The sequence below is a fragment of the Rousettus aegyptiacus genome, unplaced genomic scaffold (assembly GCF_014176215.1).
Source record: "Rousettus aegyptiacus isolate mRouAeg1 unplaced genomic scaffold, mRouAeg1.p scaffold_m13_p_2, whole genome shotgun sequence".
Lineage (NCBI taxonomy): Eukaryota > Metazoa > Chordata > Mammalia > Chiroptera > Pteropodidae > Rousettus > Rousettus aegyptiacus.
Genome location: NW_023416295.1, coordinates 127,742,238 through 127,769,675, shown reverse-complemented (window position 1 = coordinate 127,769,675; position 27,438 = coordinate 127,742,238). Strand labels below are relative to the sequence as shown.

At 45.0% G+C, this 27,438-nt stretch overlaps 1 protein-coding gene across 7 annotated transcripts in view; it reads left to right on the top strand.

Annotated features, from left to right (window-relative positions):
- The first annotated feature begins 394 nt into the window (after window positions 1-394).
- Window positions 395-27,438, top strand: part of COPZ1 (COPI coat complex subunit zeta 1) — a 41,123-nt gene continuing 14,079 nt past the window's right edge. For 2 of the 7 annotated variants that reach the window (XM_016165505.2, XM_036236211.1), the window contains exons 1-9: window positions 399-505; window positions 10,147-10,215; window positions 11,535-11,616; window positions 12,227-12,318; window positions 13,412-13,467; window positions 14,792-14,869; window positions 15,021-15,072; window positions 16,232-16,270; window positions 21,494-21,570. In XM_016165505.2, the coding sequence (XP_016020991.1) occupies window positions 488-505; window positions 10,147-10,215; window positions 11,535-11,616; window positions 12,227-12,318; window positions 13,412-13,467; window positions 14,792-14,869; window positions 15,021-15,072; window positions 16,232-16,270; window positions 21,494-21,570 (563 nt within the window). In that variant the 5' untranslated portion in view covers window positions 399-487. Of the gene's footprint in view, window positions 506-10,146; window positions 10,216-11,534; window positions 11,617-12,226; window positions 12,319-13,411; window positions 13,468-14,791; window positions 14,870-15,020; window positions 15,073-16,231; window positions 16,271-16,407; window positions 16,493-17,145; window positions 18,570-21,493; window positions 21,797-23,923; window positions 24,227-27,058; window positions 27,231-27,438 lie in introns of those variants that run through there. The other 5 variants (XM_016165503.2, XM_016165504.2, XM_016165506.2 and 2 more) reach the window with 5 other exon arrangements.

The window sequence follows — 27,438 nt, the reverse complement described above, 5'->3', positions numbered from 1 at the left end:
CTATACTACCCTGAACAAGCCCCATCCCGGCTGATCTCAGAGGCTAAGCAGGGTCGGGCCTGTTTAGTACTTGGGTGGGAGACCACCTAGGAAGACCAGGCGCTGTAAGCGTGAAAAAAATAAATAAATAAAGTTGCTAAATCAGGCCGGAGATATCACGTGCTCTCCGCCCTGCCAATTAAAAATTAATATTCGCTTCCTCTGTTCCCCATAAAAACAGTCCCGCCACACTGACCCTCCCGCCCCATTTAGTCGTGAGGCTTTGGTATTTTATTGAATGTTTGGACTGACAATCAAATATCTGCACCTTCTGGCTGGACACCCTGCTTCCGCTAAGCAAGTTAGCACATTGGTTGGCCAATAGAACAATAGCTGGCGACCGGCAGTCCAATAATCCCCATCCTGGGCGGAGTCTAATAAGGACGTAGGGCCAATCAGAGGCGGCGTTGCTTTTGCGGCTCCACGTCAGCACCAGCTGCGGGGCAAGATGGAGGCGCTGATTTTGGTAGGAGCTGGGGCAGCCGAGGTGCTGCGGTATCCAGAGGGGCCGGGAGTCGGGATTCATTTTGACTGGGAGGCGGTAGAAAGGGGAGTTCCGGATAATCCTCGGGGATCGAAGGATGTGCTGGCCCCTGGAATAGCGTGTGGCCTAGTGCTGGAGCTAAAGCCTTGATTCAGAGTAGGGAGCTCTACCTGTGAGAGGACAAGGGTCGGTGGAAAGTTGAAAGGAGCGCATGGATTCCTTTCGACGCATAGGATTATAAGCATACAGGATTAGGTTCCTTCAGGTTACCCAGATTCTGAGCATTTGTACGTGATACCTGATTTGAGTTTCCCCAAACTTCCAAACTCGTTCCAAATTTTAAGAATAGAGTGCAAGTGTTTGTCATCTCAGGCTTCTGTTAGTTGTCACATTTTTGACACTCCGTTGATAATTCCCTCTCACATGTCTTCAAAAAACTTTTCTTTTTTATTTGGTTTTCTATTAATCTCTTTTATTTATATTTGTCATGATAAAGAATCAGTATTCTATCAAAGTTCTGGAATATCGAATAGAGTTACCATGGATTATTGAATCTTTTACCAGACTCCTTATTATGTTCTCCTTTTTCCTACCTGTTTAAACTTTAGAAATTCTTACTGTCAGATCAGGGATGCTAACTCTCTGGTTATGTGAGAATTTTGGTGGTTAAAGGGGTGTTTTAGCTCCCTTGTCCATATGATCCTTTTTTGCTTGTTCAAACAAGTAAAACACTATTACTCCTTCTTTAGAACTGGACCAGAGCATTTCTCTCAGAAGTGCTCAATGCGTTTTTGGAATTTGGAGATATTGACATAGATGTGTGTATAGGAATTTAGTTCCCAGCTCCTTCCTTAATTGAGTTGAACTCTAGGCCTCTTTCTTGTGTTTTTCCTTCAGCTCTAATACATGTACACATTCAGATCCTCGTCGGGTGAAAAAGAATGGCAAGTTTCTGTTCCCCTCTTTCAAAATGGCAAAGATAGGGATAATTCCTTCTCATATAGGTTGGTCAAGTCTAGCTAGAAAGCTTAAAACTGAGTAGTTTTTAAAAAGATATTTTCTGTACCTACCAGTTAAACAGTATTCTTAACTAGTTAACAGCCTGGGATAAGTTCTAGGTAATTGGTTCCTTTGGAAGTTCTCAGAAATTCTTAGACTGCTTCCTACATCTCTTTAGAAAGGAATGTGCTTCCAGGTAAAGGAGTGAGGGAGATGCTACTTGGGGAGTTCATGTATCAAGGGTTTTGTGTGTAGTGGTCAGTTGAAGGAGTTATATGTGAAAGTCTCTCACATTATTTCTTAATTCAGTTCTCCGTCTCTGCTTCCTCAATAAAGTGTATTTCAACCTGCTTCTTTCTTATACCCATTTTAATCTGTACCTAAGATGCTGCATTTACAGATCCCTGCTAACCAGGACAGGTACCCCTGAACTTTGCTTTAAAAACCAGACTGATTCTTTGTCATGATGAACCTGTGTGATGAGGTTAGGGGAAACCAAGGCATAGGGAAAAGGACTTGCCCAAGGACGTACAATGTTAAAACTAATTAGGTTTTGATTCCTAATCTCAGACTAATTCTCTCTCTCTTATCTCATCATCAGCTTCCACCTCTTCAGTATACAAAATTGTACTTTCGACTATCAGTTATATAAAATATAAAGTTTGTTGGGGACAAAGTACCAATAGGTATCAATTTGTGTCCTGGTCTCCAGACGTGTAAGGATATTAAAGTAGTATTTTCTTTCCTCTGTGTCAGCTCTTTCCAACATTTTTTTTTCTTTACAATTTCAATATATTTTGGGGTCTCAATTAAGAATTTATATACCTTTCTCACCATTCCAGCCCTTTTAGCTGGAGTTCCAGGAGAAAATTAAGCTCTAATGACCTGAGGCATTCATTGTATGTAATGAATCAACTTCTCTCCTCTGTATCCACAATAGCACTATTTTCGTACCATCCTTGGGAGGAGTGAGAAAATAGTCACATGATTTTCAGAATTCATTGGTTCAGATGAGGAACCCTAGTTGAGAACAGATGATATTTCCTAAGTTTTTCTTTCTCTTCACACTACCCTCACATACTGGCCCACAAAATTTAGCTCCATCCAATCCAGTATATGTGCTGCTGTAGTGAGCACATCCATCTGATTCAGAATCACCCTTCCTCATTGCTCCTTTTAATCTCTTCCCCTCTGTCTACTTAGCAGTATCTCCTGGTTCTTAAGTTACCATCTTCATTATGAAAAGTATGCAGAATCCCTGGATCTTCTCTTAGCTCTCTACTGAACTAAAGAGTTTACTGTACCTGGACAGTATTTAACAAGCCACTCCTTAGAAAGGGAGACACCTTCTGCATTTCAGATTTATTTCCTGGTTTGGCTGGACCTCTGGGAAAAGCTAATCAAAGCATACTCTTCGATCCTCATCACTACAAGACATACAGCCATAGAATATTGAGAAGAAGGGAAGGGTAAGCTAGCAGGGGGTCAAGAAGAACCATCAATCAAAATTTGATCTGACTTTGGGTATTTCTAAATACCAATAGGTTCCCCTCATTTAGGTACTTTACAGTGGGTCACATTTCTTTCTTGAATTAAGTAATCCAGCCCTAGCTTTCAAGCATGTTTGTCTAATATTACTAAGATCTCCTTGTAGTCTCTAAGGAAAGAGACCCTTTTATCTCCTTCTGTTACCAGTGTTTAATAATAATGCTCCCAGCCTGCATCTTTGGACTCAGCTTCCCCTCTCCTACCGTTTTCTGCTGGTTATTCCTTTCTTGTGAATGGAGAGGGATCTCTGCAGGTCACCATTCTCCATTAATTACCTATGGTATCTTTAAGATAATGACATATCCCCTTCCTCCCTAATTCCCCTTTACCATTTTTTCTCAAAACTGAATTACTCTAGCAATCTAGACCCTTAAATCTTTCCTCCTAGATTTCATTTTTTGTAATCCTTTTTGGATTTTCTTTCAGAGTGTTTTTCCAGTGCTTTAAGGACCAGACTTATTTGTATCCTTTCTCTTCCTTTAATAACATTTTTATTCTAAAACAACGACCAAATACTGAATTCTAAGCCTCATTTAAAAATCAGGGCATTTAAAATGCACAAACATATGTGTATATATGGAGGAGGAAACTATGCAGAATACATCAATGACTCTTAAAGGTTGATATTGCTCTGTGGCCTTTGCTTCCTGAATCATCTTAATGGGGCTTTTGTTAAATTCCTTTGGCACTAACAGTGGAGGTACTTGGCCTAAATGCCCCCTCCTCCTGCTCTGGGCAAAGGTATCAATTACATTAAGCCCCCAAAGCACTCCCATCTCATTCCTGGCAGTCCCCTGTGCCCCTCTCCCAGCTGCGTCCTTGCTGGTGCCTGGCCCCTCCATTTCGTTAGGAGAAGCAATCTCCTTGTTCCTGCACTGTGGAGATATATTTCTCAGCTAGGGCGAGAGCAGTGCCAGCACTGCCCCCGATGAGGTCCCTGGCAGCCATAAAAATTTTTATTGTGATTATGTTGGTGTCGGGGTGTCCATCTGGGTTATTGCACACCTAGTTTAATTGATTGAAGTTTAATTTATTGACACTTCAAATTAAATGATCAGAATAAACTGTGCTGTTACTCTGGCCAGCTTGTTTTAATGGTTGATTGCTGGAAGCAGACCTCGGCTTGAACTAAAACCCCCAAAGAGCAATTGATGCTGCTTCTAACTCTCCCCATGTCTTGCCCTCCAAGAAGACCTCGTTATAGATTTCCGACATATTTATATATATATTTTTCCCTCTCCTTCACAGTGTTGGGGAAAGAGTTAGTCCCTGGCAAGGTATAAATTATATCAGAGGTCTAAGGAATCTGTCACTTGGTCAAAAGAGGAGGAGGGGTCCTCTGTATGAAGAAAGCCAGACCCTTGAGAAGCCAGATCTTCCCTGGGAGGCAGAGGAGGAATACAATTAACCAAATATTTGAATGAGCCTAGTGACAGATTTAGGGTCTTTTTCATCTAGATATTTGCCACTGTTTTTTACTTTATTCCATTGACATGACTTGATTAGACAGGATATTGACAAGCAAACTAGTTATGGAAAGGGAAACTAGAGAATCAAAGGATAGAAAAAGAGTAAAGAATCAGTGCTTACCTATCCATTTATACTAGAGAAATTAGGAAGATGAAGGCAGAGTGCCCACGAGCAGCACATTTTAAATACCTATACTGGCAAAAGCCTTCACACATTCGGCCTCCCTTGATTCTGCACAGAATAAGCTTTCTCCTAGATCAGGTTATTAGAATTCTCCTGTCCTTAGATTCCCTAGCCTGTGTCACCTCTTCTGGTGTTCGACCATCCTGTCTCTTCAGTAGATCTTTCTTGTTATATAACCTGAGTCTTACATGCTACAGATGAAGCCTAGATCTCCTTATTTGGCTTTTAATTTTTCCACTGTCAAGGCAGGTATTCCCATTCACAGCCAATTGGTGTGTATAGTTCTATCTACTAATGTTCTCCTTTTCTATTATTTGTATAGTTTTTAGTGGAAGACAAACTAGGGAAGAGGATAGCAATTCTGCCTCAGAGATTGATTTGGGAGAGCAAATATATTGAAAGATAACACAGAGGCTGTCAAATCAGTCTTTTAAAGCCTAGCTTTTTGTTTTCAGAAGCAGATGAGGGGTTAGTCAGGAATAAATCAGGATACAAATCATAACCAGTAATTCATCAGAAATGGATCTAGCCCTGTTTGATTTTTCCCTTTGCTGAGTGATATTTAAATGAGGGCTTCCGAAGTACCAGAAAGGGAAGGCAGAAAGTTCTAATGTTTTCAGGCCTCAGGTGGAGGGTACTCTGATTTCTGCTTGTTCAATTCATTTCTTTTGCCAGCAGTGCTGCTTGCTTTGTCTCACATTTCTGTAATTCTTTCACTACCATAGTAATTGAAGAATTAGGGACTGTAAAATTCTCTAGCACACTGGCTTTCTGAATTTAAGAAGGTATCTGAGACTCCATTCCTGAAGAGCTTGGTGCTTGGTAATCTTGTCCTGCCTGTCTTACAGCCACCAAATTCAGTCATTGAGAGCTGGAGGCTGTGATGATCACCTTTGCTCCCCCTGCTGGCTATGTTAGTTTTCTCAATCATATTTACTAATTTATGAAGGCCACACAAATATTTTTGAAGTCATTACTTGGTGCCAGGCAGAGGAGAGGGGTGATTTATGAAAGTATCACTCATTTCTCCTTTTTTCATTTCCTCCCCACACCATCTTGTTATGATCAGAGAGAATCTCATTTAATTCTAAACCTAGGTCTATGAACTCTTTGAAATCATAAACATTTGTGAATGTTTATTTTTCTGGTAACAAGGTTCATAAATTTCATGGCCTATTACAGGAGTCTGCTGTACTTCAAAAAGGTATTAACATTAACTAATCTAGCTCAGGCCTCTCATTTCTCCAGTGAGGAAGCTGAGTTCCAGAGAAGGGTAGAACTTGACTTAATGGCTGATCCAGACTATAATGCAAGGATTTTAGGAGTTTAGAGACATTTTCTACTGTAGTGTCAGAATTCTTAGTGGTTATGCTTTCACATTTTGTATCTGTCAGGAAGATTCTAAGTCTCTCTTCCTGTCCTTCTCTTCCTTCTCAAGACATGTTCAGTTTCCGCTGTATAACCAATATTTGGTCTCTTGTCAGCCAGTTCTTTGGTACCTGTGGCTCTTTTCCTGAGCTGTGTTTCTTGAATCTAAGCTCACTCTTGGGTAGTATGTGAAAACTGCACTTCCTTGTCAAAGCCTTTTGCTAATTCGTTTCTTTTCACCTGAAATCCCTAGGCTTGTGGTTGGCAAATTTGAGCCCTCAACCCTGGAGCTGCTCTTCATTTTAAAGAAGCTGGCACAGAATCAGGGAGCAAAATACCTGCTTAGCCATCTGGAGCTGGGAGTGGTATCTAGGAATTTCTCCTTCTGGTTTTTACTGTTTTGATTTTGCTTTATAAATAGGGTTGAGGGAAGAGCATCTTGTTTCTAGTTGGTCAAGATCTGTTGCCATGCCAGGGCACTACTTTTTTGGCATGGCTATAAGAAACTGAAGAACTTTCTAGGAACCTCAATTAGATTATTGCTTGTGTGCTTTCAGCTCTGTGGATAGTACCCTCTAACTCCACAAAGACTTCTTGGTCTCCCTTTCCCAAATGAATCAAATGAAGTATTTAGTCATAGTCCCTAAATATCCTGTCTACCTTCTCCAAATACTCTCCCAGTCCTCTTATGGTAGCATATCGTGATCTTACCCCAGAGTGTTCTTTTACTATATACATTGTGAATAGACTTAATTCAGTGCTTTTTCATAGCCCATCTCTCCTAGTATGGCTTACAAGACACACAAATATTTAAAAGGTCTGCTTTTTAAATATTTTTGCTAATGACTATAATTCTTAGGAAGCTGCAGGTCATCTGAAGGCCCACAGGGGGCAGCACGAGGAATGGCGCTTCCCCTCCAGTCCTCTGTGTGCTGGTGGTGGGGGTACTAGAAGATGTTGATATTTTTCATGCGCCTTCAGAAGCCTCTGGTTGAGATCAAAGACTCCTTTGCAGCAGGCTAGTTGCTTGTTCAATGTTGTTTCAGCTCTCCTGAGGAGTCCAGTCTTGTTTTCTTGATAGTAAAAAATCTGAGCCACCTAACCTCCCACAAACCCATCTGCCTAAACATCATTTCCAGGCAACATTAGCATTTGAGGTGAAGTTCTGTTATACACTCAGGCTGTGGCTCTCTGAAAGTCAGTGCATCACAGAACTTTGTCTCGAAAGCTTTCTAGCAGCTACACATTTGGGAGTGGGAGGAAAGAACAGACCTTTTAAATTCCTTGAACATGGTCCTAAGCTTGTGAGGTCTTTCTCAATAATCGGCATTTAATGTGTTACAAGGTCAAGCTTATTCCGTTCTCTAGAAAGCCCATTTCTCAATAGCCGGGAGTTATTTATAAACTTGCCCTTTGTAGAAACTTTAAAAAATGAAATTACATTATCAGTAATGGCTTCTGGCCCTTTAAATTGGCTGGTTTTATGGTTTGAGAGGAACTCCTGCCCTTCCCCACTAGTGAGAGGTAAAGGCCCCAGACTGAAGTGGAACCAGCTGTAGTCAGGAGGTGGCAGGAGAAGTAAAGGAGAAGCTGCCGGCTCCAGCTGTAACAGAATGGAGAATTAAAGCTGCATTAAAGCTCTTGCCTAAATTCTCAGCTTTATTTATTTATTCCTTTGGAAGTTGAAATGACTTTTCTCTTGTGCCTTCCTACCTCTTTCAGAGCTGTAATAAGCCAGATCTGGTCTTCTCCTTGCCTTTCTTTGCCTGTCTTTTATCCTTCTCAGGAAGATTCAGTATTTTTACTTCAAGAGTTTCCTTGATAACATCTTCTAAGAAACTAGTAAAACTATCCAGGAGCAGAACCCAGGGATCTTTTTCTTTATTTTTTGCCAGCTATTTTAGGTACTCACACCTCCTTGGCCACAAAGGACATTGTCTGACTCTCCTAGTTGGCTGATGGCCAGAAGAGGGTTTTTCTTTTCTTTTGGGATCCCATTCTTTCTAGGGACGGTAGACTCCATGGCTGCAAGAACCAGTTACTTGTGTGAGCTCGATGCTCAGTTTAAACCGCTAAGAAGATCTCTAAGGTTGCTGTGAATGTGGATAGAGGAACAGAGCCAAAGATTTCCAGGGAAAAGATTGTGGGAAAAATTATTTCTTCTAAATTTCCTTCCCTGTGGACTTCTTTTCCTCTATTAAGGAAACTCATTGCCATTGGTGTCTCTTGTTGAATTGAGGATCCAGGTTGCTAGAGAACTGAGCCTGCTTTATGGGAAGATCTTTCTGTGGGGAACTTAGGAAAGCTGCTTTTATTTGTGATCTATTAGACGAGACTCTATAATTACTTTCCTCTGCTAGACACAGGTTCCAGAATTTACAAGAGTTCCTCATGTCTTGAGAGAAGATTTCCTCATGTCTTGTTATTCCAGAGAGTAATCTATATAGGGTGGGCATCTCTAAGGAGTGTTGAGAGATAAGTTGGTAGTAATATCACCCAAAATGGCCACATCAGATAATCTACCTATACCTGGAAGTCTAATTATAAAAGGGTCTCATAGATGTTTATTGTATCAAAAAAATTTTTACTTTATTCTCATAGTCATTCAACAAATATAGAGGGTTTAGTGTATGTCAAGCATTGTTTTGGACACTTGGGATAAATCAGTGAACAAAACACAAAAATTACTGTCCTCAAGAATTCAAGTGGAGAAAGCCTATATTTTTTATCACCTTGTTGTCAAAAGACTAGGTTCTCTTTACTTTCATTCTTGACTCCCCAAGTTAGGGTTGGTTCTTTGCATGGAACCTTAAACCTATTGAGCCTCATGGGGGAGTTTACCTTTATAGAAGCTGCAGTTTCTGGATCCTTAGCAATGATTTTTTTCCTTCTTACTCCTGGGTCTTTGTTAAACACATGCTTGGAGAGTATATTTGGCCCCTGTGAGGATTGTGGTTTTCCAAGTAAGCCAGGAAAGGGAAATAGCAAAGCAACAGCCTTGTCTTTTAGCAAAGGGGAGGGATATTGTCATTGTTAAGTAATGTTGATTAGAAAGTCAAGGAATGTGAGCCTTCGAACACCTATTATATATGTACCACTTCCTCCCCTACCTTCTGCCTCTTCTGATTAGCTCAGAAGTTGTAGTAGAGGAGCTTTTGGCAAAGTGATATGCTTTACAGTTGTTTGTATTTGAGTGTAACCATTAAGGCTGTGGCTATGATTCCTTTATGAGAGCCAGTGTTGTTGAAATTTGATTCTTGGTAGTGAAGGAACTCTCCTGCTTTTTATCTCCAGGTCCTAGAGTGTTTCTTAGACAGATCTTCTTCTCATTACTTCTCCAAAATTCAGATTGGTTTTTGTCCTGGCAAATTAAATGGTGGTGGTCGGTGTGTAGTAGAGGAATTAGGATTATAGGGGAAATCTTGGGAGATGGATGTCTCACGGGGCTGCGTGTCAGAACTGGTGTGTGTGTGTGTGTGTGCGCGCGCGCGCGTGCGTGTGTGTGATGTGCGTGCATGCGCGCATGTTCTGCTCACTGTGCGGGTTGTTTAGAGAAGGCTTGTTTTATGCCTCTGCATTGCTACTGCATTGGGACTGCAGAAACTTCCAAGTACACTAAGGCATTCAGCCTTGTTTTCAAATAGCCTTGTGCAGTGCCTATTAATTAATCGGGTCATATTCCATACCCACCTGTGCATGGGAGACTAGGGAGGAAGGGTAATTTTGAAAAAAAAAAAAAAACCGTAGCATACTATTTGGAAGTAGCAGCATGACCTACCTTGATTAAGCACTCTGTGAGTCTGGCTCAAAGAAACTTTATCTGATGTTGATTTGGAGTCCTTTGTTAAAATGCCCCCTGCCTCAATTTAGTTCTTTTATCACTTGGTCATTCTCAGTGGGAAGTGTCAAAAATCTAACTGGGTTGGGTTAGAAGGACTCACAGGGGCACCTCTCTATGCCCTTGCAGTCTTACTGAGAGTAGGAGAAGGTATCTGGTTTGCCAGTGGTGGCAGGAACCTGAATTCAGGACTGAAGGTATGTTCCTATCTCTTCAGGAACCCTCCCTGTATACTGTCAAAGCCATCCTGATTCTGGACAATGATGGAGATCGACTTTTTGCCAAGGTGAGATTCCCTTTCAAGTCAGTTTAGGAGTAAGACAGAGACTGACTCTGAGAATTGAATCTTGGGCCTGGCCCTTTTAACTCATTCTTTGATACTGTAATTTTAAGAATTCTTCCATCTTTCCCATGTCTACTCCAGTTAAAAGCTAAACTGCTTTTGTCTCTTAGTTGCCCTGCTTCCTTAATTGCCATCCTCAGACTTTGACTTCCTTTGTTATCAGCATCAGAGCAGAGAACTTTGGAACCTTGGTTTCAGAATAAAGCAGTGTCTAGATGTGAGAAGCACCCTGCCCATACCCATCACTCCTGTTCCTTTCCCTTCGACCTGTTATCTGCCTGGGGTTTTCCAGGGAACTTTCTTGTACTAGGGTTCCAGCCCTAGGTCCTCAGTTACCACCAAGCTTGTTACCTCCTGACTTCCCTAGTGTGATGTTTCTAACTTTGGATCTGTTAAAAGAGAAGAGAAAGGACACCCCTTTCCTTTCCCTCTATATTCTCCCCCTCCCGTAGAATTTTTTTCTGTCCCTGGTGTATTAACTCCTGGCGAGCATAGCATAAATCAATCAGCAGGTAGAGATTAGTTTAGAATTCACCAGCTGTTCCTCCCTGTAATTGGATGTAACTATGCAGGACACCTTTTGAAACAGTTATCCAGTTACTAAATGCCAGACCTGTCATAGGTCTTCAGCTGACTGCGACGGATTAGCCCCTAAAGAGCAGAGCGATTTAGCAGCCTGCTTTTCCACCCTTTGCCAGGGAGAGCTTGGGAGTGGGCTTAGCAATGTGCTAGATGCTTCCTGCCTCTTTCAGTTTGCAGAAAAGAAAGCTGAGATACGAGAGAGCAAAGGGTATGGTCTGCTTTTCTTTAGAGAAGGTTTTTGCAGCCTTTTTTTATTCCTCAGCTTTATATAATGAGTGAGGGTATGAGAAGTATTCTATGTTATTAGTGCTTTTTGTGTCTCTATTACTGTTCCCTGACATGGGGTAGCTTTTAGCAGGCACTCGATGAGAGTGGTCTCAGGATTGCTCTCCTAGAATACAGACAAGGCAGAATCTCCTCACAGGATTTGTAGGCCTCTGTCCTTATAGTCTTAGACATGTAAGGTGGGGTTGCCTGGAGCAGGGCCCTAAAAAATTATTTTTATATTCGATTACTTACTGCCCATTCCCTGCTTCTGTAGTTCTTCCTTCATGTCAGTATTTCTTCCTTACCACATGCCTTGAAGGAGAGAAATGCAAGATCCAGGGCAAAACACAGTCACTAATCATTCTGGGCTCCCAGTGCTAATAACCCAACCCATCTCCTTTCCCTCCGACCAGTACTATGACGACACCTACCCCAGTGTCAAGGAGCAAAAGGCCTTTGAGAAGAACATTTTCAACAAGACCCATCGGACTGACAGTAGGTCATTTTCCTTTCACTACTCCCTGTGTTGGAGGAACCATGGTGGGAAGGGGGTAGTGACGGGACTGCAGAGAAGGATAAAATGACTGCCTCCTTTTTCTCTTTTTCCCTCCTCCCCTCATATAATAAACTTTTCAGAAATGTAATGGGGAGGTGAGTGTACCTCACGCGGGAATACCGTGCTGGAAGGTTGGCTGTTAGCTACCTGTCTAGTCCCTGGATTTATGAGCCTCACTTGACAAATTTAACTGCAGCTCTGCTTATTGTACCGCATCCATTAGGGCAGGTAAATGGAAGTCTGTAAAGGTGACCGCTCTGCATTTTCACCTCCGAAGGATCGACTAGTATCCTGTCTCTTATACAAGGAGGGAAGTAAGGGTAGTGGGGGGAAGGTGGTTAGAGGAGAAGATACATTTAGACCTTCCCAAGTTTATACTTCCCTTCTGCTACTGCCTGAAAAGAAAAAAAGGTCAACTTCGATCTTTGGGGGTCATATGACCTACATTATCTCAGCCCAAAACAGCCGGATACCAGGAGTTTCTGGTAACTCTTCTGTCCCATTTCCTTTTCTCAGGCTACCCACTGTTTTCACCTTTTTTTTCCCCAGGTGAAATCGCCCTTTTGGAAGGCCTGACAGTAGTATATAAAAGCAGTATTGATCTCTATTTCTATGTGATTGGCAGCTCCTATGAAAATGAGGTGAGGCTCCCCACCCCTCTTTGCTATCTCTGATCTCATTTGTAAACCATAGACCTATCAAATGAATCAACCTAGAATAGAAGATTTCCCATATCTCTTTTTTATCTCCATGTAGAAGATATCATATATGTTTAAATACATACTAACATATAATACCAATGGTCTTCTCTGTATAGTGTGTTTTAAGATGGATTTCTGTGGTATGAACAAGGTTGGGGAATGCTTGCTCCTGCTATTAGGATCGACAGTTGACTGAGTTTGGTCAATTAGACAACATTTTGGGTCATGTTGAAGCCATAAATTCTGAAGAGGTGTAGTCCTTGAGACTTATACATTTGAGAAGACTGGATGTACTTTTAATCTCCTATCACAGGAAAAGCTATTTACCTCACGTAACAAGTTCTAGAAGAACAGATAAGAAAAAAATAAGCCCCCATATAATTTGAGGCAAAAATGAAAGTTCGAGAAAACCAGCTCTTACTAAGCTCTCATTGCTGTAAGCACTTTGTAAAGTACGTTGTTATTTAAACCTTACAGCACTTCTGTGAATTGTGGGCATTGGTGTTCTTGTTTCGTAGATGAGGAAACCGAACCATGAAGAACCATATAAAATTACTAATATTTGACCACTGTTGAACTACGGAAGTGGCAGCTTCATTTGGTTCCAAGTAATTGTCCCAGGGTTACACATCTAGAAAATGGCTCAGCTTGGATTTAAACCTGGATCTGTCATATTCCAAAGCCCATGCTCGTTCCACTAACTCTAGCCTTAGCTATCTCTTGGTAAATGATTTCTCTATGTAAGAATCGGGTAACACAGTTGGTAAAGACACGTAGAGGACTCCGACAGGAAAGGTCTGTTGGAACAATTTGATCAAAGAGAGACATCAAATTGTGGGCTCATGTGGTGGAATTTATTTCTGTGAGAAACCACAGATCCTCTTTCTGTTTTGCCCTCCTTTCCTCTTTAGGCTTTTGGTCCTCTGTGAAAGTTCATGTCTTTTGATACTTAATGAATTAGAGGGTTTTGTTTTCAGGTAGCGGTTTTCAGGGCCTTGAACCTTATCCTTCTGTTTCTTCTGTCTCCCAATAGCTGATGCTTATGGCCGTTCTGAACTGCCTCTTCGACTCACTGAGCCAGATGCTAAGGTGCGCAGTCCATTCTTGACATCTGTTTATGAGAGAAAGTCACTATTCTTGTAACAGAAAGGTCCAGGGAATTTTTGGGAATCAGCAAAGACCCCAGGGAGCTGATTTACCTTGAGAAGTTGGGCTTAATATTTCAAACTGATTCTCACTTATGGGGAAGACTAGATAGAGAGGAGAGTATTTCTCTCTATGGAATAATTCTCCTATGGAAAGGGATTGGGAGGGAGCAGAATCTTTACCTCTGTATTTATTCTCCCATGGCTCTGTCAGAGTTCTGAGCACCCTCAAAATGCTGTCCTGGGCTTCATTCTTTACATTAGAAGTAGGGAACAGGTATGCTTTGAGAAATGTCCCAGATGAAACATCAATACCTTGGGAATGGAGGCAATGCTCCCAGTTTTTCAGTTCTAGCGCTTAGTTTTTTCCCTTCTGTAGAATAGGAAGAATGTACCATTTACTTTCCCCTTCCACCTTTCCACCAGCCCTCTGTTCCCCATGTAGATGGGCAAGGAAAAAGATATAAGATACTTTTCCCGAAAACATACAGGGTTCTGAACTTCACTCCTCCAGCAGCTCCCAAGTGAACCCAGCACAGACAGCCAACCGGAGCAGAACAGCAGGCATTCTCAGCCTCACAAAATCAGCAGGGTGAATGGCTCATATTTCCTCAGGAAGGGGATGATTTGTTTCTTAGCCAGGTGAATGAATATAACTTCATTTCGGATGATGTAGTGAAAGAGTCAAACTGACGAATGTGACTGGCCACATATACCAAACACTGGATCTGAGGCTGGTGGATGCGGACTCTGACTGTTCCCAGCCCCATAGTTGGGCTTCTTTCAAGGTCTGAGCAGAGCTTGTAAGGGAGGTAAACGAGGGGAAGCAGAAGAAGGCTTAGAAGTTTTGTCAGCTTGCGTGCAAATGGGGTTTGCAATCAACCCCTCCCCACCTCCTGCCACCTCAAGATTGAATTTTAGTTCTGTTTATTTCCTTTTTTCCACCCACTGATGTCAGCATTTATGAGCAATATCACGAGCAGCATCATGGCAGATAGGAAGGAACAATAGCTCTCGATAATCAGCCCTTGAATAGTCAGAAATTAACTGTATTTTTTGAATCTCTTTTCTGACATTCACGATCCTTTCTCAGCAAACGAATAGGAAGGGGTTTAGAGTGGATTAGCTAAAAAGTTCTTATTTACCTTATTTACTTCTTTGTGTGGTTGGTGGAGACATTTATTGGTCTAATTTAGGATCCTAAATCAGACAGTGTCCTAGGATTCCTTTCATACATAGACTGGTTTTCTCTTTTCTTGGGGACTCAGGAAAAATGTAGAAAAGCGAGCTTTGCTGGAGAACATGGAAGGGCTCTTCTTGGCTGTGGATGAAATCGTAGATGGAGGGTGAGTTCTCTGACTTGCTTTGACCTCTAGGGTGAGCAGGGTGGGATAACTACCCCTATCCTAAGGCAAGGGGGCCGAGTAGCTAAAGTGTCCCCATACTAAGTTGGTCCTTCAGGACAGAGTAATGATGATTTCTTCTTTGTCTTTGTAGGGTGATCCTAGAGAGTGATCCCCAGCAAGTGGTACACAGGGTGGCATTAAGGGTAAGCATGAGTGTATTCCCCTAAATCCCTCCATATACTCACTCTCCAGGGCCAGACCAGCTGAATGTACCTAAGTGTCTGGGCTTGTGGAATACATACAGCCTTCTCCTTCCCTTTCAAATTGTCATTGTCCCAAAGAAAGGAAGCAGATGAACATTATTTTTGCCCCTAACACAGTACCTAGCATCTCATCTAGTCCTTGCATAGAGTGGACATTTAATATACTTATCGAATCAATAATGAAATTAAAGAAACTTTAATATTGATGGTTCTGAATCTATAAAGAACTTGAAATTATTCTTTCTTTAGGGGCGGATCACAGTCATTTGAGGCAGAGAAGTGTCTTCCTTGTCTTTTAAGGTCTTGTAAAATTGAGGACAGCACCTCTCTGGAACCTCAGTCTTCTTTGGTGCTAGTGATATCAGAAAGAGGTCTCTGAGTTAACCATAGAAGGTTTCAAGTCCTCGGGAGAGAGAATGGTGGTTGCAGAGAGAGCCCACCACAAATTGTAGGGGTGCAGAGCTGTCTGAGCAAAGTAAATATCCCCATTCACAGAATGTCCCAGCTCTGACCTCCACAGAGTGAAGGCTGACAGTGTCTGGTAATGGGAAATCTTCTCCCTTAACTGCTGTGGGCTCCATTTGCATAGTTTAATCTTCTCCTCTAACATATGTCTCTATGTGGCAAGAGAGAGGGTCCCCCTCCACCAACTCCCTCCTTCTTCTTCTCAGGCTGCTGTTGCAGCAGTTTATTTCTTCAAATTAACATGCTGTCATTACCCATCAGGCGTTGCGGGATCCATTAAACTACCCCTGGCTCCCCCTCATCCTTTTCCCTAGTGATATTGATATTCAGGGAAGGTCTTATCTGACTAGGGAATCAGGTCCTCCACCCCTAAGTTGTAGAACAGATAACCTGCTAATTACTTGGAATGGAATAAATCTTTTAAGAAGTCCTCCTGCTTTAAAATAGAAGATGGGTGAAATGACCATTTTTTGCTCACAGTGCCTCTGGCCAAGTAAAATTGTGGCTGTACTAGTCCCTACAAGGGACTGAGAAGTTTTAGGCTTCTGCCCATTGCTTCAGTTTAAAGGACCACCTCTTCCTTCTCCACTACCAGACTTCAATCATACTGAATGCTTGTCTCTCTGTGCCATAGGGTGAAGACGTACCCCTTACAGAGCAGACCGTGTCTCAGGTATGACTTTCTTCCTTCCTCCTCTCCAGATGGACTGGGTTTCTAAAGAGGCTAGAATAGCATTCCACCCCAACCCACCAAGTCTGAATGATATTACAGACTGAAAATACATTTTCCTTGGTTCCCTCTTATTGCAGAGAACTGGGTCTCATACAGCCAGATGCCCCGTACCCCACCCCAGCTACCATCTCAGTTTCCTGTGAGCAGTGTCTGTCAGCCTTGGTGTGTACCCTTCAAACCCTCCTTGCCTGATGCCTCATTCAGTGATTTATTCCCCAGCAGAGGCTTGCCTTAAGCAGATGGTCTGTGTGCTAGTACACGTGCACGCGCGCACTCGAACCTCTTTCTCCCACCCTCTCCCTCCCTCCCTCTCTCCCTTTCTCCCTCCCTTCCCCCCACTTCTTTCTCTCTCTCTCTCTCTCTCTCTCTCTCTCTCATTATACAAATAGGGGCTAAGCTGAAAATGCATATTCTAGCATATGCAGGTTTTGCAGATCCATCCTGCTACTTTGCAAATAGTAGGGGGAGAGGGATTCTGTTTTTTACCCATTTGGAATTCTCACTAAGAAGTCCACCTGGATCTGGTAACCCCTCACCTTTTGTAACATGTGTCCAGTAACTCTCAGTCTTTTTCTTTCCTCCCAGGTATACCTCTTCTCTCTTCATCCTCCCAATGGATTTGAATTTTTTTGCAATTTCCCAAACTGACAGTCCTCTAGGGCCTTAGAGAGCTTCTTTCCACTTCTCTACTCTTAGGGATTTTCTATTTGCCATTCTTCTAAGGACAGGGAAGGCAAGAGAGGGGAAGGAGAGCCCCAATCCTCATCTCTGCCCTCCCCCCAGCAAGGCCCTCAATGCTACCCTTGTTCCTGCAGGTGCTGCAGTCAGCCAAAGAACAGATCAAGTGGTCACTCCTTCGGTGAAGACCCCACTGTTCCTGGCTCCTCACCCCCTCAAAATTCTGCAGTGTCTGCTGTGACTTCTCATCCAGTCCCCCAACTGATGCTCTCAGAGTCATCTTGGGGATCACAAGGGATCCTTAAATCTCCATCCCGTCTATGGTTGCTGCTGCTCCCTCCCCCCACCCATCCCAAGTCCTAGGCATTCCCCATTCCTTCTCACTTTTTTGCAGTTCTGGGAGTAAAGCTTCCAACAGATTTGAATGCAGGGCAGGGAAGCACCTCTTCCTTTCTAGACTAGGTTATGCTCCCATGTTCCTCCCCCATATTTTCTTCTCAGTTTCTGTGCCCTTTGAGCAGATACACTTCAGATTAAAGCAGGAGAAAGAATGTGCTGAGTGTTTTTCTCCCTTTATGTTTACCTGACCTTCATCCCAACAGCCCTTATGTCCAGAAAGGGAAGGGAAGGAGAATTCTTTTCTATAGAATGAGTGGGGTGAGGAGAGGTATGTCTAGTCTCAAGTACAGCCCCACTTACTGGCCTCAGCATTTTCTCCCATTCCGTCTTACTGCCTTGTCCTCTAGCCTTGGAAAAAAGATTGGAAAAGCTCATAAGCAGGGGACAGAGTAGAAGAAGCAGTAATTTAAATTTTAGCGGATAGGGCTTATAAAATTCTGTATTTCAGTCACAGCTGCATTCTTTACTCTGATTCTGGCTTATAGCTTCAAAACTGCTGTGGTCTGTGAATGTTCATTGTGGGAATGTCCATCTCTTGGGCGACTACCTTAACTCTCCACCTTCACTACTCCTGGGATCTTTGCCTGGCTTATCCTCCCTGTGCCCTGGAGGAAAGCCAGTCCCTGAACTAAAACTCCTTTCTAGTCTTGGGTAGAAGAGTTTCTGCTCAAACCTAGGGAGGGGGTGGAATTTACGACTTGGGCCTCTGGGCTCTCTTAGTCCCCTTTGCTCCCCCACATGCTTTTCACTCCTCTGCCTTGGGTCTGTAATATCTGCTGCTTAACCCTATCCTCTCTCTGCCTCAGGCTTATATCCAGGCAGTAGGTCTGGGCTCTTCCTTTCTCTAGATCACTGAGAGAGGTGCCTTTCTTCAGAAAACCATCGGGATTTGAATTTCCCCAGGAAGATGGAGGATGGAACACCTGTTCTTGGGTTAACCTTTCCCTTTAACCCCAAACTTCCCACAAAAATGTCTCAAAAGACCTTCCTGAGACTTAGGCTCTGCCCCACTCACTAACTGCCAATTCTCCAAGACCGAAGTAGGGCACATAACTGGGCATATTTGAAGGGGCATTTTATGTAAGAAATGTATGGAGTCAGGAGATAGCCACCTTCATATACTGCCCTGTGCAAAGAGGAATAAAACATTTCTTTTTCCAAACTGCCTTTGTGTGATGTTTTTGTTCCTCTTCCTCTTTTTGGCAGCTGCTCCTTTTCCTCTAATATCCCCCTCACTCCCCATCTTATAATATTTTTTCCCTCTTACCTCAGAGACTCCCCCAGCATTCTCTCCTACCTCCCCATCCTTAATTTACAGGATTGTTTGCCTCCTTGGCATCTCTCAGTCCCCTTGCCTGGAAATAGGCGCCAGGGGTGGGGCGGGGATGGTATTTTCTCAGTGGGAGTCCTGGGGAACTGAGTTCTCCCTCCACCACCCCTAAAGCCAGCTGCCTGCTTCTGCCTCAGCCATTAGTAACCCAGAGATGTGCACCTGCGTGGGGGCTCTCCTCCAGACCCTACTCCCTTCCTGCTCCTCCCACTCCTGCTCTGAAATGGCGCTGAGCGGGTTATTTATTGGAGCCAGCACTGCTCCAGAAGGTCAGGTCGGTGGTGTAAATAACCTCTTCTCGCCGTTTCCCCATCCCTCCAGAGCCTGCTCCCCTCCCCCTCTTCCACCTTTATTCGCACAAATGAATGTGGCTGGGCTGGCGCAGAGCCTGGCCCTGCATCTTAATGGAGCGGTGAGCTCACAAGATGGATGTAGGTGGGGGTGGGGAGGGGGGGTTATGGTTGCTGCGGCGACTAGAGAATGCTTCGGTTTTCTTTTCCCCTTCCTCTGCAGGATTTTAAGGAGGGGGAAGTGTGGGGAGCTCTCGTCTGCACTGCAGTTTGAAGGGTCTCCTCAGTCTCATCTACTGCTCATAAGATGGGCCTTCAATTCCAGGATTCAGCAGGAGAGACTGCATTTAGGACCTCAGATAGGAAAGCATGAGGGAAAGAACGTAACTGTAGTGGGAAGAGCCTCTCTAGCATCAAGACATGAAACCTAGAGTTGCCCAGTCTTGCCTGCCTTCTATGAGAACCTGGCAATTAAGCTGAGCAACTGTGGGGCATCTGTGCCTGGGATACCCCTCAGCAGATGGAAAAAGAGAAAAATGGTTGGATATACCACTTCTGCAATCCTGCATTGCAGATTAGGGTACAGGGGGCTGGATGAGGACTGGGTTTCCCTGTCTTCGCCTGTCTGTGTTGGGAAAAGCAGTGCCAAGCCTTACCATTCTAACTTTTCTACTCCTCACTCAGCATTGACCCTGGGCAGGAGGCATGTCAATGTGAGAATTGCGGGGGGGGGGGGGGGCTGCTGATTAGTGATGGTGTAGAGAATAGAGTACCCTCCAGTTCTCAAATTTAGAATTCTCTGAGCTTATTTCCCCAGCCTGGCCTGGTTTGAACTTGTCCTGCCCTCTCTGTTTCTCACTAGGAAGGCAACTCTGGTGCTCTGGCCTACCCAGTCCTCTGGCCAACAGTTTTCTTTCAGGACTATAAGCAAACCCATCCCCAGCACTGACTGAAGCAGAGACTAGGGAGTAGGGTCTGATTATCTCCCTCCCGGGGTCTCTGTCTGACTCTGGGCCTCTGTCTCTGTAAGCCCTTCCCTCTTCCCTAGGGGACCTGAGAATCCCCTCCTCCCTACTCCCCCCTTCCTCTTCTTTGGCTGGGAAAGTGACTGCAGCCTGAATGGTGCCAGACACCTGCCTGCCAGATGTGGCCATTCTCCATTTTTCTCTCCCCCCTCCCTAAATGTCTATCCTTTCCCCACCCCACTGAGCTCAGACAGAGAGAGCCCCCCACAGGGTGATTTAGTGCTGCAGCCCCTCTTCCTCAAGTGCCCCCTCCAGTTCCTCTCCCTCCCTCTGGTGTCCATGCCCCCCCCCCTTTATTTCCACCATGTCCTGCAAAGGCCTTCCTGGTACTCCCACCCTGGGGAGCTGGCTTGTGTAAGCCGCATCTCCTGGACTGGAGAATGAATGGGTGGGGCAGAAGTGATTGGCCCCTGATTCACCCATGGTAGAGTACATCAGCAGGGTTGAGGATAGTGGCAGAGTAGTCAGAGCTGATGTCATTCTCACTGGTGGGGAGGGGAAATGGTCAGGGAGGAGGTGAGTTGGGAGAGAAACAGCACTCCAAGACTTCAGAGAAGAGGTCTGTGAGATCTTCCCAGGTAGGGGAGAGAGCTCAGAATTGTGGTTGCCTGGCGGAAATCGAATGTTTGTTTTTCCTGTTGGGTTTCCAGATCTTGTCTTTGGATCTGTGTCTCAATAGGACTCAGTAGATGCCCCTCAGCTCCTCCCCTTTAGACTGACCCAAAACATACACTTAAAGGGACCTCTCAGTCCTTCCTTACCTTTCTCTTTTTAGCGTCTTTTCTATCAGTCTTTCCTCCCTTCCATTTCACCTCCCTTCTGTAGTTGTGCTCTCTTAGTCACCTGGTTTCCTCCATCAATTTCTACCCTGTATCATAATGCAATGATTCCAGACTTTCCACCAAAGCCAGGTCTCATTCAGAGCCTCTTTTCTCCTTCTCATCCCTCTTTGAAACCTGACTTCCCCCTTGGGCCAAACGAAGGTCTCTGGGGTGGCAGTGGAGTAGGGCGATGGCTTGGCCTAAGAGTGCAGAAGCAGGACAGATGGAGAGTCCAAGGGGGGAGGAGTAGGACAGGAAGATGGAAAAAGAAGCCCAATGACAGTAACACAAAAAAGCAGGCCTAAGAGTTAGCAGAAAGCCAGCACAAACTGGGAGAGTGAGGGAAATCCACACAAAGAGCAGCAAGGCTGGGAGCTAAGAAAAAGAACGGAGTGATGAAGACAGGAAAGTCACAGCAAGAAAAGGCAGCTGAGGAGGGGCCAGGCAAGGGGCAGGCTGGCTCTCCTGGGCTCCCTCATGCTGATGGGCCATAAATCTTGTGTGTGTGCATGTGTGTTTATCTGTCCATCTATGAGCATTCGCACACTGCACATATGTAGCAGTTTGTGGTGGGAATAGGGATGATTCCCACAATATTCTTATTCCCCAATTTCTTTCAGGAGCCTCCTTGTTTGAGTCACCTCACACCAACTCCTCATCTCTCAGTATTCCTGATGCTCCAGGGGCCATTCCCAAGGTATTTTTACATCTCAGGAATCCTGGCTCTGTCACTTGGAATGCAGACCTGCTGGAATGTGCAGTCAGGATCAGTAGAATCAAGGGGCCCCATCCTCTCACTGCCTACCCCCCATGCCTGCTCACCAGCTGCTCCTGTCAGTCTTCTCCTCCCACTCTACTTGTATCTCTCCCTCCTCCACATGACCCCTCCTCCAGCCTCTGACCCCTAGCCGCCTGGGGCCTGGGTTGGAGGGGGAGACAAAGACAGGATTTATCACCAGGATAGAGAAGCACCAGAGACCAGGGCTGAGGGCAATGGCTGACCTCCCTGGAATAGGAGGGAGTGCTTGGCCAGATGCTGGGACGCTGGAAGCCTGGGTTCCAGTGGCTCTTCCTTTTTCCATTCCAACCTTGCTCTCTTCCTTGTCCTTGAAAACTTAGGAACAGAGAGAGAAGGGCCTCAAGCTGATTTTAAGCCTCTGAAGGAAAATCTAGGAGGAGGGAAGAGATGAGATTGATGTCTTAGGGCCATTCTCTTATGATACTGAGGAGGATCTGGAAACCGGGAGCAGTCAGGCACCAATTGTTTCTAGGACTAAAAAGGAGTTCAGGTTTAGCACTGCGACAGATGAGATGGAGAGGGATTTCTTCTAATATAAAGTAACTTCTCAAGACCCTAATTGCCAGTAAAGAGGGAGCTAAAGGTGATTATGGGTCCTGAGAATTGGGAGGTAACAATATCACCTGGAAGTAAAGGAAGAAATGGAATTCCCCAAGGGTTACTAGCTCTAGCCCCTCTGAGATGGCCTTCCCTGAGATCACCAAACTACCTCCTAGAGGTGTGAGGAGCATTTGGATCCTGCCTTTCCAGTAAATAGACTATTGGTCTGAAATTGTCTGTACTCAGCAGGCAGGGTGTGTGCTCAGAGAGGGAATGGCTTGATCCAGGAGTTTCCAAGAAACCAGACCATACATCTTTTTTTAGTGGACAGCTCCTGCAGGTTCCTTAGCTGTCCTTGGAGGCCCACTAACCCCGCCAACATCTCAGTATGTCAGAGGCCTCCACAAACCCAACTCTGAAGTTCTCACACCCCTTTCAGAAACTGGCAACCAATATCCTGCTTCCTGCCTTCACCCTACTATCCTGGAAGTAGGCTGCTATAGTTCCCTCCAAGTAAGAAGAGGGTGGAGGGACAAGAAAAGAAACTGAGGCACCTGGGAGGGAGCTTCCAGCCTACCAACCTCTTACTGCAATCCCACCAACCCATTACCATATGGGTATGGTCAAGGAGACCTTCTTGTGGTTTCTCTTTAAACTCTACAAGCTGAAACCATTCCTTCATTTCCTGACGCAAAGCCCAAAACTGGAAATTTTAGTGGGAAGGGGTTATAGATTGGGGGGAAGAGATTGGAGAAGGACAAAAGAATTGGGGAGGGGGTGGCACAGGCTAAGGAAAAATAGGAAAAGGGAGAAGAGAGCATTTTGTTTTTCCTCACTCCCTCTTTCCCCAGTTGAGAAGGCAGATTTACAGCCTTGGTTTGGGGGTGGGGGTGAGCATAAGGAAGACAGATCTGCAGTTCTGCCCTCTGAGTGTCTGGGTACTTAGCTTTAACTCCCCCATTAGCATCAATCCCCATCTTGCTGCCCATCTGTCTTCTGACATCAGCTTCTTCCCCTTTCTGTAGCCCAGGCTTTCTGACCCTAAGTGGCTCTTAAAGGGCCAGTCTAGACCCTTCTCTCCCTCCCTTCTCCCACTCCAGGCAGCAGTCTGAGGGGTGTGTGTGCGCGCGTGCGCAAGCATGTGTGCTGTGGCCATCCTTGCTAAGGCCATAGTAAATGGAGAGCATAGTGTGTGTGCAGGGGCAGCTCTTCCCCAGGTCTCTCTGTTCTCTTTAGACTCCTTTTTCATCATGGACACATCTTTATTCATTACCTACTCAAACCCAGAGCAAGCCCTCTGACTGGGCTGGGGGTCACAGACAATGGCTCCTGGAGCTAAGGGCTGGAGAAGTCATGTGGATCTCAGGACAGATCCCCTCCTTCCCTCATTTCCTGGAGGCCCAGGGCAAGCGGTATTAAGAACTACTGGCTGTTTTTAATTCTCAGCAAGCAGTGGGGGTGGACAGGTTGGGGACTGAGATTCCTACGAGATGCCCTAAGCTCTACATTCCTAGCCTCCTTTTCCAGGGGCCCAGGCTGTGCTGTGTGGGGGTTGGTGGGGATTTTAAATCTTTTTTGCCCTATGAGAGAGGTGACATGCCAGATAAACCTGTCTGAATTTCTTGGCTCCTCTGCCCTATTCCTTGGCAACTGAGCTTAGGGGGGGCAGAGGGGAAACTGGCTTCTCCTCATTTCTCTCCTTCTTCTGCAGAAATGCTGTAACTGCACTCCAGGGGCCTTATGAATGCCAGGATGTTCAGAAAGTTCCTCTCCCATCTGCCTTCAACCCTTTCTGCTGCAAAGATCTGTAGTCCTGAGGGGCTCTCCAGGATAGCTAAACTCCCTTCCTGATATCTGAAACTCATTCCCCACCTTCCTTAGTGCTCCCTTCTCTGGCTCAGGATGAGAGGGAATTAGTGGGCGGGGGCCTTGGGAAAGTGGCCATGCTAAAAATAGGAACCCCCAGCTGCACACCACCCCCCATGGCCACTTATTTATCACCTTCCAAACCTCATTCTCAAAGAAGCATAAATATTCCTAATTCCTGAAGGCCAGCCCTGAACTCATAAATTTAACTGGGGAGGTGGGCAAGGGGGAGGAGTGAAGTGTAGGGTATGGGGAGCTTACTGGGCCTTGAGGAAGTAGAACATCTCCTGTGGGAGGTGCCTGACTTTTCCTCTTGCAAACACCCATCTTCATTGAGAAGAGTAGGATTTGTTTATCGCAATAGATCCTCTGGGGGGTTAGTCTTTTCTCACTACCCCCCCCAACAAATAAAAACTAACCTTAGTTCTATCTTCTCTATTAGTCCTGTGCCCTCCCTCCCTCTTTCTTCACTATTACCTTCCAGTTCTCCTTTCCTGCTCCTCTTTTTCACCTTTCTATGGTGCCTTTCTCTATGTCTTTGCTCCTTTATTTCCTGTTTGCCCCAAGAATACTCAGTGGTGGTGCATGCCGCCGCAGCCATTTACCCTGAAATAACCCGTAGATTACAGTCCTCACCTTAACCCTAAATTTTGCCACATGATATTTCACTTTTATTATTTTCTCATGGCTCTAGTATATTGATAGTCTTTGGAAACAAATGACATCATTCTATTTATAGCATTCTGTTTTTAGTAGGGCTAGTTTTCATTTACAAAATATAGTAAGTCTCGATCGCTGAAAATGTCAAATCCTAGAAAATGTAGCATTCCTGCATGTGATGTTAAATGAATGCTTACAGCGAGCTGCACTTTTTTTTTCTAAGCGGGAAAAGGGTTAAGTCTCTCCCTTTTCAGAGCCATTGTCTGAAGAGGAAATTTCCCATCTTCCTCTGGATAGTGATGTTTGAAAAGTCTATCTCAGTTCCCGAATCTCCCCGCGTCAGCCCATTTGCCTCCTCAAATGTGCCCTTTCTTCTCAGATCCCCTCCTTTTTCTCTCAGTCTTTTCTCCTCAGCTTTCCTTTATTTTCTGTCACCCCTTTAACCGCCTCAGTTTCCCCTTTGCTCTTCAGTTCAGTATCTTCTCTCCCTGGGTCAATCTTCTCTCCAGACTCTACCCCTATACTTCAGATTCCTCCGCCCGTACTCACCCCCTCAAACCCTATTCTGTTTCCTACCCACCACCACACCCCATTTTCCTCTCCCGCTGGATGAAAGAGAAGGGAGGAAGGGGCTTGAGAAACAGGTAGAGGGAGTGCGGTTCTTTGAGGGGAGGGAGAGAAAGAGAAAAAGCAGAGGAGAGGGAGACAGCAGCGCTGACGAGGGGAGGGGCAGCCTCACTCTCCAGCTGCTCCCCCTTCCCTCAGCCACTGAGCCATAAATCAGGGCCAAAGCGGTTTGGCCAATGGCAGAGCAACTCGTAAATCGGCCTGTCAAGCTCAGCCAATGAGAAGCGGCGTTAAATCAAGTCCTGTCAGCGCTTGGCCAATGAAAGACCCTGGGCTGACCATAAATCTGCCTGTAAGAGACAGCGAAAGAGAGAGAGTGTGCGAGCGAGCAAGAGCGGCGGGGGCGCAGGCGGAGGCGGGAGGCGGGAGGCGGGAGGCGGGGGGCGGGGGCTGGGGAGGAGGCGAGGGGAGAGAGGAGCTTAGGAGAAAAAATGCGATAACAGAGGTACAAGAGATGTAGACAGCCTACAGGAGAGACGGACAGATGGAGAGAGACAAAGGAAAGCCTTGAGAGTTAGCGTCAGAAAGTCAGTGATAGAGCTCGGGCTCGGACGGGAGACTGACAGATAAAGGTTCAAGGAGACAGACACTGACTCACATTCAGGAGGGCCCCCAAATGCACGTACTTTCCCGAGACACGCGTGGGCGCCGCATCATGAGGGACTTCATGTACGCCATGCACACCCGCAAGAGAGAGAAAGCCTGAGAGAATCTTCTGATTTTTTTCCCCCCTCATTCAGCCTTAATCGAAATTAGGGGCAGGGGTGGATGTGGGCTGTGGCAGGTGAGAGAGGAGGGGTTGCTTTCTTGCTAAGTACTATCCTCTCTAGTCTCAGACTCCAGGGTTTCCTGCTGTGTCCCCAGAGTCATTTTTTCTAGCGATTGATAATTGGGAAGTCCCTCCTGAAGTCTAACCTCAATCCCTATTGCTGCTTATTTCCACTTGCTAAAGCTTTTGAATTGCCTTCAAGGAATATGGAAAGAAACCCCTTTATAACCCTTTATAGAATTATCAATCTCAGAATCTTAGAAGCTCTGAGCAGGAAAGACTTCTAGGGATCATCTGGTCACTCAATTCTAGTTTTAGAAAGGCTGATATCCTGTAGTGGTAGACATGTGGGCTGGTACTGAGGTCAGACTCTGTCCTCAAATCACAGCCATACCACTTACTAGCCCTTCGACTTTGGACAAATTGCATAAGCCAAATTGTGCTTCAATTTTTTTAAATTTTTATTTGTAAGCAAGAGATTATAATAGATACCTCATAGTAAATTATGTGGGGATTACACAAAGTAATATATTTACAGGATTTAGGACAGCACTGGGGCACATAAGCATGTACCCCACCCCCATCCTTGTACATATAATAAAACCTGAAGCCCTGAGTGGTCCAGGGCCCTGCTCAGTTTCAGAGCTAATTATGAGTACCTCGACAGAAACCCTGGTTTCTACACTCTTGGGCTGATTTTCTTTATTGGTCCTTTATTGTTCACACCACTTGTCTGGGCCTCTGCCTCAATATCCTGTACCTGATTCAGTTTAGACTGTTATGATTTTTGTAGAAGAAGGATACTTCAGAAGCACATGTTCTAAATTAGGAGGCAGGATTCCTGAGCTTCAGAAGAGTGTCGAATGTGAGGGTATAGATCTGTCCATCCCCACTATATTTTTGTCCTTGTATGAATCTCTCCAGATTTTACTTTGTTCTCTCAAACCACGGACTTGGGGGCACAGAGGGGACAGCATGCAGCCAGAGCAGCATCACTGCCAACATGACTCACATTCCACCCCCAGTGTCAGCACAGCACCTAACCTGCTCCACACCCTAACCAAGTAGGCAATAAATATCTCATGAGTAATAAATATCTAATTGTTCATTTTTCTTCCTAAGTTTGAGGAAAAGGGAAGGGTGCAGATCTCTGGGTCTCCACCCTTGCTCGAAGGGAGGGAGGAGAGGGTTGTCTCTGGACTCCCAGTCCCTCAGACACCTTCCGTCTTCAGCAGGGAAGCCAGAAAGGAAACACAGAGGACCAGCGTCACCTGGTGGTCACAGGTGCTTTAAGTTTGTGTGTG